This window comes from Lagopus leucura, unplaced genomic scaffold, assembly GCF_019238085.1.
Source record: "Lagopus leucura isolate 7727_CA_CO unplaced genomic scaffold, USGS_WTPT01 Super-Scaffold_100014, whole genome shotgun sequence".
NCBI lineage: Eukaryota > Metazoa > Chordata > Aves > Galliformes > Phasianidae > Lagopus > Lagopus leucura.
In genome coordinates, this window is record NW_024962268.1 from 2,975,392 (window position 1) to 2,990,924 (window position 15,533).

Below are 15,533 nucleotides of genomic sequence, written 5' to 3' on the forward strand. Positions count from 1 at the left end.
GTATGTACAAAGTTAAACAATCAGAATAAAGGAATGATCCATCAAAAATATTCAGCTACCTTCCACCATAACAAATGGTTTGACTCTCTAAGAATGTAAACTAAGATGTTTAACTCAAATACCTTGATGAACAGTAAATCTAACTCGCATTTATATAGCATGGGTCCATAGTGTTAAAAAACAACATGCTGCCTGCTCAAAGCTAATTTAAGTAAGTATTATGCACTAGCTATATGTTTTTTCTAAGTATATATAACTGTAAAGAAACTTTGTGAATCAATTCTTTGCAATACTAGCCTCTAGTATTGCAAGATACTAAATACTCAGATACTAGATACCTCAGATACTAGCCTCTAAATTTCAATCTCTACAGCACTCATGATTTTATGACACGACATTTTATTTAAGACACGAATGAGTGCCATTTTCATTCTACTAATATCACTGACTTCTCTAAAGCCACAACATCAGCATTTCAATATAGGGTCATGATTCCTTAGGACCAGAATGTAATAAGTAGCACTGACAGATAACAGTCATCAGAGAAAAGAGCATGTTAAATTCTCTATCCTTCAATTTAATCATCTTAGGGTTTGTAGGAAAATTACACGTCCTCCAATAAAAAGAAGAGTGTGTATAGATCCACGACATAACCCAGTGTAGAGGTTTGTAACTTGCTAACACTGGCTTATAGTACAAAGCATAGCAACAAACCAGATGCTCTCAGAAGAAAAGCATTCCTGAGCAGAGTGGAGGTGTAGAAAAAGAGGTCTTTTCTGCATTAACTAACTATATCTGGTTAGCTGAAAACAACCTTTCACATTCTAATTAATATGTTGCACTGGAAATTAACTAGCTCACAGATGGGAATTCAGTCAATAGTTCCACCATTTACTGAATACTAAGTCAGGTCCTCAGCAGCTGTCTCAAAAGTCTGCTTTGTATTTGGAAACATGGGGGTACGTTTTCATATTAAATAGAGGTTGATTTTTCTTCTTTTTTTTTTGCAGACATGGTTTGTATCAGGCCCCAGAACCAGCTAGTGAGAAATCTGGCATACATTCACATCTACCATGACACAGAGGAAATCCTTAATAGCAGCTTCAAAAAACTAAGTCATGAAAACCTTAACATTCTCCTCTTTTAAATGTGAAAAACTAGCAATGCACAGCCAATAATTCTACTCCGACTTTAGCAAAGGGAAACATGAAGAAACTGATAATGCAAAATTAAACACTATTTAAGCAGTATTCTGTGTGTTAAAATCACAGACTAAGCAGAAGACAATATCCATAACATTTTCCTTTACAACTCATAAAAGATCACATGTAATTAACACATAAAATTTTTCACTACTAAATGCTGATGATACAGACTGTTTTTTCCCCATTTTAATGTTTGTTTTTGCACCCCCACAATTATTCACTAGTTATTATTATACTATTATTATACTCAACAATTACCTTCAGTGTGAATTCCAAAACATTTTCGCCTGGCTTAATCCTTCCCAATTCAAGAAGATCTATCAGCTGAAGCTTTTTTGTGTTTTTTCTCGCATACTTCCTTTGTTTTCGTTCACATTCCTTGTAACCATAGTTCTGGAAAGATTTCTCACTAAGGTTTACTGGATAATCTGCATTTGATGCAAAATTTTCAGCCATTGATTCTGCATTAAAAGAGTTCCCACGACTCCGAAAGAACATTTGATTCAGATTAGGAAAGTTATCTGTGGATGCTGATGTTATTACTTGCTGGTGCTGCTGGAAAGCTTTTTTCTTATTTACATATCTGTGTACATTCTCATCTGCAAGAACCTGCTGACAGTCACCACCTGGCTGACAAACATTGTTACTGGCAGCAGCGCTTTGGGCTTCTGAAATACTTAACATGTTGGTCACTGCAGTGGGATCTAATGACTTGTTTCCTTGCTCTCCAACTGCTGTGTGATCAATGTCTTTTTGCTGTGAACAGTTAGTTTCAGCAGAGGAAGCTGCAGGTTTTGAAGGCAATGACACTAACTCTACAGCATTTGTCAACCCTGACGTGTCATAGAAATAATATTTTCTTACCCAGTTTTCAGATTCTGAAGTACTATCAGAAACCACTTTGCCTCTTACTGCTTCTGTGTTAGTTTCTGTCTCAGCCAAGCAGTTGTTTGGACACTGGCTGCATTCCTGAGCTGAAGATCTATTTTCTGAAGAGAGATGTGCTTTTACTCTGTTTTCATTAGGCATACTGGCACCAAGCCCCATAGCATCTGTAACTACATTGGGATTCAGGATTTGCTTCTCTGAATCTGATGCTCTGAACACTTGCTTTGTTTTTCTATAATTTTCTATTTTCTGCAGTAATCCCTTCTGGTTTTGGACAACAGTCAACAGATTCTTTTGCCTGGAAGAGAGGTTAGCTACTTGTTCAATCTGTGCTTAAAAGATTCTGCTGAAACCCTACAGAAAATTTAAAAGTAATAAAAAAAAACTCCGGAGTTACTGTGAACACAAAACAGGAACAGCTTAACTCACTGAAAACAGAGATATATTTTAAAGGATTTTATCAACCTCTAAAATATGAACAAAGCTTTTTTTTTTTTTTTTTATCATATCTAAAGTTGGTAATATATTACATTTATTGTTCAAATGCAAGGCTTTATGCACAAGAAACTGCAGAATCCTGTCTAAAAGTGAGATGCAAACCATCAAAAACACAGAAAAAACTTTATATCACTTCTAACTCATCGGGTTTGTATTATCACTAGTCAGCCTTTTATCACTGCAAATCCCAATAGTCCATTGAATTCAGTGCCACTGCTGCTCAAATTCGGAGTCTTTTTTACAGTGAGCTCAGAATAAATTCTTGAAGTTATTATCACATTTTTTTTATGGTCCTTCACCACAAAATGCTTAGTGAAAATCAAAACTGTAATAATACTACCATAACCATTCAGACAAGGGACTGAGCAGTTTAGAATGTTATATGCTAGCCTGGGAATCTCTTTCTTTTCTTCAGGCCCAGCTTCTTGGTTGAGTTTGTCTCCTTTTAAGAGACAAACTCTTCTTTCCAGAGACTTCATCCCCTTCTGAAATGGGAATTCTTTATTTTCACCACTTCGGCATGAAAACCACCAGTATGACCCCATACTCCTTTATTTCCTAATCCCACCTCATGGGGCAATTGATTGCACCACTGCTCTGACATCTTACTGGAAAGATAGAGTACCACCACAAGGTGTGAGAAAAGGAACAGCAGCAAGACTTGCTTTAAACTTCACCCATAGCACAGATACCATGCAAGTAACATTACTCCACGCTTGGAAGAGAGAGAGTGTAGAGGGGTTCAAGACAGAGGTACAGTAAGACTATTTGGTATAGAACAAGGACAACTAAGTTACAGTGTGACTGTATTAATGCCCAATACTGTGATATGATTAAATCCATGATATGATCAACATAATCAGCTTATTATCAATCACTAATTACTGAGCCTTCACAACTACAGAATGCTGGAGAATACTGTGACACTCCAGTAATTTTTCTTTAGTGAAATGTTGTTGCTTTATTGCTGTGTAAACACAGAAGAAGCTGAAACTAAAGAGAAAATATGAGGCAAAAATGTATGACTGGAATGACAAGGGCAGAGCAATGTACAAATATAACGGTTTTTTTCTCTTCATTTTTCTTAGGTGAGAAAACATTTTAAGATCTTCAAAGAAATATACTGAAATTGAGAAGTAATGTATCTTCCTGTGCCAACAAAGTGAGAAACAGAAAGATAAAAAAACATGGTGATGCTTCCTTATCTTTTGTACATTCATGTCTTGTGTGGCAGAAGATTTTAAGTTACTTTATTAAAAACAAACTTTACATCATACAAATCATTAAAAGGAAATACAATATGATTTGGAATTTAGTTCACTACAGTTGATGGACAGCTGATGCATTAGGCATAGAGTATCTGCAATACCCAGAAATATGTATCAGTTTTCTCCAGAACACCTTTTTTTCCCTCAATATTAGAAGGCAGATTAAGTTTGTGAAAATATAGATTGTTTTGTCTCTGTTTTTAATGCACTCATACCTTGTTAACAATAATAGTTTGGAACCCTAAATTCTCTTGTCATAAACCTTCTTGTTTTCTAGTAATTCATGTAATTCGTGTAATTCTCCTCCTACTGGAGGTAACAGAAGATAATATGGATCTGCAGCAAAGGCTGAAAGATTTTGTTCTGCTTTCAAAGCACTGTTACTGATCTTCTAATCACCTTTGTCAGTACTGCTTTAAAAAAATCCTATAAATACAAACCTTGTATTCTACATACCTGTATTTTTTATCAAGGGCAGCCCTGTCTGCTTTCTGTTCTGCAAACACTTTATTCAAAGTACCTTCTATCTGAGACAGGCCTTGGGTAAACATATCTGTTCATTATTTTGATGCAAACAGAAGGATGATGGTGATGGTTAGTAGAAAACAATTATAGCAATAACATATTTAATATAGCAAAAACCACTGCCCAAATATAAAAACACTGTTACAGCTTTACATGGCCATTCATGTTAAAAGCTATTTACAAACAGAGTACTTCCCAGAGAAATTGGAATAATACGTGAGACATACAATCCCTGAGCATATAGAACAGGAAAGATGAGATTTCATTATGGAAAATCGGTAATTATACAACTAAAAAATGTATTTACATTTCAAATAACCTATTTCATAGTACCTACCAGTATTTATTAAATTAGAAAGATATTAAAATACTGCTCTGTTTTATCATAGAGACACAAAATGGTTTCTGTTGGAAGAGACTTTAAAGACAGTCTCATTCCAACCCCCATGGCAGGGTTGCCACTGAGGTTGTTGGATTGCTGCCTGTCCAACCTGGCATTAAATGCCCCCACAGATGGGACATCCACATTTGCTCTGGCACTGCCTGTGCCAGTACCTCACCACCCTGAGTGGCTTTAAGGTAATTTAACAGAGTACCTTAGAGTAGTTTGTATTGTATAAACACATCTCATTCTCTACTGCTAGTTTGTCAAAATACTGACATATTGTTGCTCAGTCTTGTGCTTCTTCACAAGTAGTAATTATGATTTAATTTAACAAGTAGATAGATGATTAATACTTTAGTCAGAAGTGGTAACAAATCACCATGTCCATCTCACTTGTATCCCTAAACAGGAAGTCTGATACTTCTTATTTTCCTCATTCATGAAATTGTACATCTGTTTTACCTTATTATGCATGAAGCTTTATCATGCATAGAGGATTCTGCCTAGCATGTCTATTTAACAAATACTTTTTAAGCAAATAAAATTTTAATTAACAGTTCAAACTTTGTAAATTTGAAGCTGTAAGTCTGTATAATTCCCTATTTCACATTTATTTTTGAAGGGATAAACTTTAAATATAATTTGAAAGCTTCACGCTATTTTCAGGGAAAGAAAAGAAAAAAAATAACTTTCCTTGCTGTTCTCCAGCAAAACACTCTCATGGGCATGAGCTGCTCAAAAATACACACAGTGCTGCCTAGATTGCAGAGGCAGTCTGGGAGAGAGACACTGATCAAAAGCCTTCTTCCAGCAACCTCTGCCACTTGAACAGTCATGGCCTCATAATCTAGGAAGTCAGTGTCACTTAGTAGTTTCTTGAGATTAATCTGAATTGAGATTCGGTAGGCCAAGTCAAATTACACCATCAGGCATCAGCATTTCTGAAACTGCCCATTATCAACAACACCTACTGTAAGATTTCTCTTTTCCCCTTCATTAATTATTTTAGGCTGCTGAAAAAGCAGCTGCAATAGAACAAAAATGATATAACCAGTACTTTTACATACAAACAAGTGCTCATGCTCATGGGGGGGCTCTAGAAGAATCCCATGTACTTATCACTGAAGAATGCTGCCAACAGTGTGTTTTTTATTTGATGATTTTTTTTAATACTTTTAGTTTGATTTGAAACAAAATATTTCCGTGCTGCCAAGCGGCATGCTTTCAGTTTTTCATTCTTAAGTAAACTAGAAGCACTCTAGGAAGAACAGCTGCTGGGAACTGGAATTAAAATCTTACTTTCAAGTTGTAATTTCTAGAGGAGTTATCCAATCAGGTTACTTGCAATACTTCTTAAAATGATGATATTTGATATTTAGAAAAAGATAACTGAAAAAAACCTGAATTTACATCTACCTGCATCTTCAGAAGTTCTCAGTTCAAGTAGCAACAGCTCTTTCTGCTTCTTTTCAACATCTTGTAAGGCAGCAACAGTATTCTATTAACAAATACATTATAGCAAGAAGTAGAGTCAAATCCACTGCATAACACACTGATCATGATGCATGGTCTGCAAGATAAGTATTGCTGGACTCAAAACATTCCATAGAGGGAGCAGCTACTATGTGCAAGCCATGGGGCACTGATATGATATAAATACTATGGAGGCTGTGCTCTGTAAAGGGATATCATAGCCTGGGTTTGCTAAGTCATTCAAACTAGACCATTATAGAGTCCACCTTCGAGCTCACCACAGCGATCAGACAGTGAATCTCAGCATGACAGTAACACCTAGACAACTTAAATGTTACCTCTAAGTATCAGCAAGAGCTTTCCTAACATACAAATTATGCAAAAGTCTTTGTGGGTCTTCTAAACTCGGATTAAATGATTTCTGAATGTCTTCATTGGGAAGAAAAAACATCACACTTTCTTGATGGAAAGCCTAGGATTCCTGACCTTTTTATATTCATATAAGCAATAAAAAATATGAACATGTTGCCTATTATTTGCACAAGATGTATAAATGCGCGGGAGTCATGAACAGAGGAAAGTGATAATCCACAATCTTTTCATATGCTGTAATCCACAGTTTACTGATCACGATACTGTTCTTCACGTATACTCTGGAGGGTCAATTATTTTAATGATAGTTCTATGCTATTCAGACAGTAAACGACACTATACAGTAGCACACTATGAAGCAGTACAACAGAACTCTTCTATTATCTGTACTCACCACACTGTATTTCTCACTTTGTGGCTCCAAGGATGTATCATCATCTTCATAACACTTAAAACAAACAGTTTTTCGTCTTCTTGATGTGTAGTACATTTTGTCTTCTTGACCTATAGCACACTTTGCGACTAAGAAAAATAAAAATAATAAATATAATTTTAAGTGAAATTGCAGGATCACAGTGTGTTAGACAAGTTAATACAGGTTACAGAAATAAAATGGTAGACCAGACTACAATAAAAATATCTTGCATATGCAAATGAGCTCAAATTTAAGCAGTATGAGGAAATACTTTTTAAAGCTACAATTACAGATTATAAGATGCACCATGTTATGTTATTCCTCACATTTTCAGGAAAAAAACACCCTTATGTATCCTATTTTCTAAAACATACAAATAACAATCCATTGATAATAAACTTAAAAATATCTGTGCCAGGCAATGTGCAGCTCTGTATATTGCATTCTAATGTATAGTTTTGCACTGAGATTACAGTGCAATCTTATGGTTTATATTATAAAGCCAACATACCTGTGACGTCACTAGTTTCAACAGGAAGTACATATTCAACAGAACAATAAGACATCAGCAGTTCTTTCATTTCATCATCACAAGCTTCAACCAAAGCACTTTTCCCAGAATCATTCCTCTCACATGGATTTGCCCCATGCTGCAGTAGAATCCTGGCTGCCTATTACATATTACATAATGTTATTTGTACTGTGGTTATTCTTGATGTGGACGTATAATACAACTTATAAATATAAATATTATTTATCATAAATCATGAATAACAAAAGTACGAATAGAGCTGTCACACTTGCAGTCTCTATTAAACAAGTAAGTGCGATTGGCTCTTCTATTTCCAATCTTTCCTTAGAATACACATATAATTTACAACTTTTTGTTAAACTTGTATGTAACACTACCATAGGCAAGACAACAGTTACAAAATATCACAGACCTAAATGGAAAAAAAAAGGTGGATTATGAATGAAGTGCAGAAAAGAAATGGGTTGTTTCGTCTGGATATTTAATAGTGGTTTTATTCTTCAATTATATGCACTAACATTTTTTTTTTTCTTTTCCAAAGTCCAAATCACTTGTATGTATACTTAATTTTAAAATGTGGAAAAGAGATTTGTGGCATTGATGGAATTATACACCCTTTAAAGTTCAGATCGTAAGAAAGCATCAGGGAGATAGAGCTTAATGATAAAGAATTTCCACATGTATGATTTTTCATATTTACCATTTCTAATTTTCTTATTGTTGAATATTAGAAGTTAGAAGTTGAATACTGGAAGTTCAAAATCTGCTTTGTTGTTTCTAGAATAGTGACAGAACCTTCTCTAGTGGTTTCCCCTACAAATCCCTAGGTATTCCCCTACAACTTTTTGCATGTTTTCAAGAGTCCTATTGAGAGTAAGGTACTAACACAGTGAAATAATCTCTTCCATTTTATCTTGCCCCACAGAAAAGATAAATGGCATGCCTCACAGATAAGATAAATGAGATGGAAAATCAGCTCTTTTGATAGGAATAGAGGGTTAAGTTAGAGTCAACCTGACATTATCTGTTTATGCTCAGTTCCTTGGGACTCACTGTGCCAAAACATTTTACTTATTTGTTCATTCAAATAAAAGGCAGACATTTGGCTGTCTCCTTGAGGAGCGTGTTTATTTCACCAATTCTGCATGGATCCAAAGCACATTCCTCAACTAAATTTCTCTTCCATGCACGTAACACCTAGTCTATGGTATTTCCCAGGACTTTCCTCTGTGAGGGAATCCAAATGTTCCCATTTCCACAGCTACCTATCCCACTCCATGCTGGAGTTGCATTAAGCCTCTAGTACATTGATGAGCACCCCGGTCTACTCCTTTCCTTATACTGGCACAGTTCTTAAACAGGTTCAGCGGGCTCTACTAAAGAAAGCCTTGTTTTTAGAGGACTACTTCTTCACTTGTTCAACTTCCTAAACTAGTTTTACGTATAACCACTGAAGAGCTCCACACTAAAGACTAGCTGGTGACCATTGTTAGAGACAAGCAATGTTAAGCAGTCTTACAGATGTATCATTCCCTTTTTCAACTGAAAAGAGCTCACATTCTCTCCTACACTCTTGAAGTTTAAGTCAAATTGGATTTTATTAACAGTAAATGGAAATAGTTTTAAATGGGAATGAAGAAAATATTAATGGGTAAGAAAAAAATCACAAAAGGGAAAAAATATGACAAGATATTTTTAACTGCTAAACCTGATACTTCTTTTACTCATTTTAGACACTGTAAATGGAAAAAAATCACCACAAGAGAAAAGAACTAAGTATATTGTTCAGTAATCAAACATTTTTCATTAACTGGAAAAAATTTTTTTCTTTTATTTACCCATAAAACTTGTTTTCTTAGACAGTATTTTGTCTTCTCATACATCTGTTTAACTCTGATAGGTTTCAATGGGAGGTGCATTCATGAAAGCTTCTGATTAATAGTCTCTTCATTAAAAACAAACAAAAAAACCCCAGAATGCATGTGTACCAGAATTAATCACTGATTTTTTGCCACATCAGGGAAACATTCTGAAAATTTTGAAAAAAAAAAAAAATCAATTCTTTGTCTTTAAATATAATAATTTGCTTTTAAAAATCATTTTGAGTCTTAAACTTGTTTGCTTTAATTTACTTTATAGGAATATTAACCAAACATCAGTTTTATTGGTTTACTGGCAAATTCAGAATGCTCGGTGTTTCACTATTACTTTTAAAAAGTCCAATATATGAGAGAGAAACATGATTGCCACTGAACCTTTCTGATTTGTACAACAGACTGAAAATGTCAATTAACTGTACAGTCTCAACTGTCACTTCTGAAAAAATAATTCCTCTAATTTTCATTGACTCAAAGAACATTGACTTACTTCCTGAATTCAAGTATACACTAACATTGTACTGGGAACTTTAGATTTTTCATATTTTAACCACTATTTAACTTTGTTGGCCCAATACTGGAAATTAGACTCAGGTAATGTAATTTACAAGAAAAACATACCTCCAAAGAATTGATATAAACAGCATTGTGTATTGGCAAAATACCATCCAGACCTCTGCTGTTAACATCACCACCAGCTTTCAGTAATTCTGAGATCACTTCCGTAAATCCACCAGCAGAAGCTTCATGAATAGCTGTCCAACCTAAACAAAGTAGGATGACATGTACAGCATGCATCTGATTTCGAAACATCCACAAAAACCATTATTAGCAAACACATTTTGGTGTAAAATTTTCTGTAAAATAAACACTGGATATCTATCTTTAAGACTAATCCTAAACAGAATCATCTTGAATTACTAAGGTAAATCACGTCCCGTGAATTCAGCTTACTTCAGAGAAAAATATATCCAATATCAACCAGGAAGATATTTTATTTTTTTATCAAACTACTAAAAATAATACAAGAAACAAACAAAAAAGTAATTAAAAATAGAATAGAAAGAATTTAAGCAAATGATTTTTTAGACCTGCTCCCAAGGAAATAAGATATATGTGACTGTGTTTCATGCAAAGATATATATTCATGTGCATATCCATCAGCTGCCCCTGATCTTTCATGAGCACTGGTCATTCAACAAAATTTAATGATGGCTGTAAGATCTCACACATCACAACTTACATACACTGTCTGGAGATCTACTCATCAATAGAGGAAAATGACTTGATTATTGTCCCTGCTGAGGGAAAGGTTGCATTGCTCCACGCTGAGACACAAATCCAGAGGTTCATACACTGCTTGTACTAATTAAATGACTTCCTCCTCTTTTCCCAACTAAGAATTTTGGAATCAAATCCTAGATTGATACACGCATGAACAATTTTTCCTTCAATAGCCTCACACAGCAGGAGGTAAAAAAAAATTTCAAGCTGCCATAAAGACAAAAGAGTGTATTACTCTGTTCCACAGTTTATCATACACCCCATCACTAAAAGGGTTTTGTATAAATGCTTAAATGAGGAATGTGTGCTTATGTTTGCCTTTATAAGCACATATACAGATAAAAAAGCATTCTTGCTGTACTAAACAACATCGTGTATTTCTAATAATTCCTATGATATTTAAAATTGTTATAGAAATATTTGAACAAAATATAAGAAAAAAATTAAAAACACAAATCAACTATATTTATTTAATATGTAACAATGACAAAGAGAAGCTATTTTCTATAGCATTATGGTTGAACAGCTTCAAGAGTCACAAAAATAAATCGAGATTACAAAACTATATTAAAATTTCACAAACTATGTAAGACCATACAGACAAATGATGTTAAATTACATCTAAAACAAATCCATAAGAAAGCAGTCCTCAAACCTGCACTGTCCTGTTCATTTACAGGAATTCCAGACGATATCAGAGTTTTCACCAAAGATAAATTTCCCCTCCTAGCAGCAATATGCAGCTCAGTTTCTCCTTTTGCACTTTTCTTCTTTCTCTTCTTTGTCTCAACTGTTGTAATACAAGTAACATAAAGTCTTTTATTTTACATTACATATATTAGTCTACATTATGTACATGTAAAACTATACCTTCCTTTCTAGTAGATATGAAATATTCTACAACACATACTGAACGCTCATTAGCAACAAAAAAATGCTTTCTTTTAAACAAGGAATCAAGCTTCATAACTGATTAGAATTATTGTAAACTTGTGCAGTAACATTGCCTTAATTATTCAGTAATATCGACCATATCAAAAGTTTAGAAAATAACATCAAAATGGTGTGGATAAACTAAGTGCCAAAACATTTACAGTTCAGATCTAGAAGACTTAAGAAGAATATTATGGATTATTGATAGGACAAGGAGGAATGGTTTTAAATTGAAAGAGGGGAGACTTAAGTTAAATGTTAAGCAGAAATTCTTTACTCAGAGGGTAGTGAGGCACAGGAATAGGTTGCTGAGAGAAGCTATGATGCCAGTCTGCCCTTGGAGATGTTCAAGGCCAGGCTGGATGGGCCCCTGGGCAGCCTGATCTAGTGGTTGGCAACCCTGCTCATGTCAAGAGGACTGGAAAGTGGATGGTGTTTACAGTCCCCTGCAATCCAAGCCATTCTATGATTTGATGATTACATATGAACAGGAAAGGTAACAAGGTTGAAGAGTTTTATACTACGCAGAGGTAGGAAGTATGTCAAATTTCTCCACAAATTTCTTATAATTTACCATGCCTGCCTGCCAAATATATAAAATACACAGATAAGGGTATTTAAGAATGCATTTAAAAGTGTAGACAACCATTACCACTTTTCCATTCTGGATTCTGTACCAGAGAGGACACAGATTTCTATGGCAGGTATTTTTACAGCTGTGCTGTGACAAAGTCCTGTAAATTGATTACAAATCTTTGACTAATGTCAAGTAGCACAGCTTAACTACCTTTTAATTCAACTTGTAAAGCACTTGACTGACGATTGTAAATAAATTTTGTTTAATCCTTCTCTTACTGGTTCACAAAACAAACATTATCTACTTTAAGAAGTGTTATATGGCCATGAAATAATCCTAATTCCCAGGCTTCAAGTAACAGACACAGGACTGGGAGAAATATAAAGAAAAAGGAACAGATCTAAAAAGTATAAATTCTGTATATAAAGTAACGATGACCTCCAGCAAACTGCAACAAAACAGACATGCATGTCTGTGTCACAGCATGTCAAATTTCAAAAGCTCTACCATGCATTTTAACCTTTTTTTCTCTTGTTCTCAATGCTTTAATACTATGCCATTTAAAAATAATAATAATCATCATTTCTTTTCCTTATTTCTTAAAAATATGGAATTTATTAAAAAAAGGAAAATAAAAAGTATTTTTCAACTCAGCCATGTTTTTTTTTTTAATTATTCATATGAACAATTAGTTCCTGCATCCCAAATGTTTCCTCTTTTCATCAGACAGGCTGTCTTCTCAAATATTTTCAGCTATCAGTATTCATTACTATCAAATACCTTCCATGATTTGACAGCTGCCTTGCTTTAGGTTCTTCCTGTCTTCCAGAAAAACTATTTTTCCAAGTTTCATTTAAGGTAAACTACTGAGCCTGTCATCCAGGAGTGTTTGAAAGCACAGGAAAGACATACTGCCACTATATAAAAGACAGACATGTAGTGAGGATGTATCCACACTAACTTTAAATTTGTGCAAGTTCTGCTGCAGACAGACCATGACAGCACAGAGTTCTACATTGGCTACCTGTCAGACAGCACTTGCGGGGCCAACTTTGCAATGGGTGTACTTGGGCCACACTGCATGGACAACCAAAGGAGCTAAAAACTTTTTGCAAGTGAAAACTTTGTTTAAAGAGCATGCAGAAGGGGCACATTATTGAAATATTTCTCCAGTAGGCTGAGACCTATTCTGTAAAATAACATATTGTGTTTTGTCTGCAAGCTTCTGAGTATGAACTCCCAAGGTAATAATTTACTTTCTGCTTCCTTTCTGCTTCCCTCCCTCCCTTATTCAAAGACCTATTATTCAAAGACCCTCATTCAAAGTCCTAGGGACTCTTTTAAGAGAAATAGGAGAGAAAAAAGGTGCACAACAGCCCACTAAGTCAAAAACACTTAGTTATAAAGGCCGCAAATGAACAGAAATACGTGCAACGTTTTCCAGTTAAGTGGCCATGCACTACACTATTCTTCATGCTTGCTAGGAAGCATTTGAAATAGCATAATAAAACAATGGTATGTAAATCAGAGTTCCCCATTAAGTACATTGACTGGTGACTCATAAGCAGGAAAGATTAGGACCTTGGCAGATATGTAATCCAGTGATTGCATGAGCAAAGAAAAGGCAGAGAGGCTAGAGTAGCCAACAGTTAGGTTCGATTAGGCTGCAATATTTCAACAACTTCTTTAAACAGGCAATTGAATACTTCACTACTGGCCTATGAGTAATTCTTTTCACAGGTCAAACTATAAGAAAAGCAAGCTGTTTGTGCCCTCATTTTCTGTAAGCAGAATAGGAACGCCAAGAGCCTAACAGGTGACTGATTAGATTGAAGTAGCAATGTAGCAATGTGAATGTGATCATCTAGGAACAGGAGATTTTCACTCAAAAATGGAATAATATAAGGAAAGTCACTGGGACATTGAACAAACAGATAGGATACAAAAGCCAGTTAAAAGCAAAAATATCTGAAAACTTTGCAAGCTATAAAACATTATCCCATCTTTATTTTTTTTCTGCTGCAACTGGAATGCCAGTCTCCAAAGCTATTATTGCCTTCAGCTATAAAAAAGGCTTTACTTTCTTCCATGATCTCTCAGACAGTAACACTTCTCTACAATGAAGGAAATAATTAAATTTTAGCTGAAAAAAAATACAGCCTGCAGAATCTCCCTTGGGGGAAGAAAGTTATCTGTCAAATAATGCTCCAGAGGAGATCAGAATGTAAGACCTTTGCATAGGAAGTAAAGAAATGTAAAGGAAATAACATCCCATTTACCCCACTGTAAGTATTGAGCAGAAGCATAATTGATGCAGAAAAGGACATTAATAGGGAAATGAATTATTTCCACATTCATTATTTATTTTTGCAATAATTAAATGCAGGTGGTGACATGCATCAAATGTGCCATGTCCAAGAATGATATAAAAAGGGATTCATGTAAGAGAAGGAAGCAATCTAGAGATAGGAAAGCTACGTACTGACACCACCAAATACTGGAGAACAGCAAGCAGCAAGGAGCACCTATTTCTTTTCATCTACTCCTTCACTTCTAAAGGAATACAGGACCTCGCTCCAGAAACTCAAGACAACTGAAACTTGAGAAGGATTGAAAATTAGTAACCGTCAGAGAGAAAGAGGAAACAGCATTCTGCACAACTCAAAAGAAAAGAAAACAAGAAGCTTGTGAGTATCAAAGAGAAAAGATCAGCAAGAACTTTGCATGGTTTATTGGTTAACTTTTGTCACGAGGTGAAGAATGCTAAAAAAACATTTCAGAGATTGGGTGGTGATTCCTTAGTTTAACATATTAAGAGTAGTCAGCATCCAGAGCAAAGTCATAAAAAAAAAAATGCAGCTCTTGCCAGAAAAGACAGAAACAGAAATAATAAGTAGAAATGCATATAGGTGTGCCAAATTTACAGAAAGCCAACCTTTATTTGATCTGTGATGCATAAAGTACTTCATGGAAGACCAACTTAGCATTATCTTCAGCTCTCAGTTAAGTGACTCAGTTGATTAGTGATCAATTTAGTCTTATTTAAAAATCTTACTTACGATTCTGTGTTCTCTCAGTTAACACAACAAAGAAAAGACTGACAAATGCAACAGACGAAACAGAGCAAGAACACCTTTTTTTGTAAAAATGAGTAAGTTCTGGCAATATTTCAAGTATTTGGAAATCACTAGATTATTTGTTGAATATGCTATTCATACTTTTTCATGCATTCCCTCCTGTATTACAAGAGACTTTCTACCCATATGTCTGGGAAATAAAAACTACACTGTTTTTACAAAAA

The 15,533-nt window shown here is 34.8% G+C and overlaps 1 protein-coding gene across 1 annotated transcript in view; it reads right to left on the reverse strand.

The window, feature by feature from the left end:
- Positions 1–15,533, reverse strand: part of ANKRD31 (ankyrin repeat domain 31) — a 60,928-nt gene that overhangs the window by 13,217 nt on the left and 32,178 nt on the right. Inside the window, 8 exon segments of the mRNA XM_042875360.1 lie at positions 1,464–2,425; positions 2,428–2,447; positions 4,316–4,412; positions 6,186–6,267; positions 7,009–7,136; positions 7,541–7,700; positions 10,060–10,202; positions 11,378–11,512. Coding sequence (XP_042731294.1) covers positions 1,464–2,425; positions 2,428–2,447; positions 4,316–4,412; positions 6,186–6,267; positions 7,009–7,136; positions 7,541–7,700; positions 10,060–10,202; positions 11,378–11,512 — 1,727 coding nt within the window.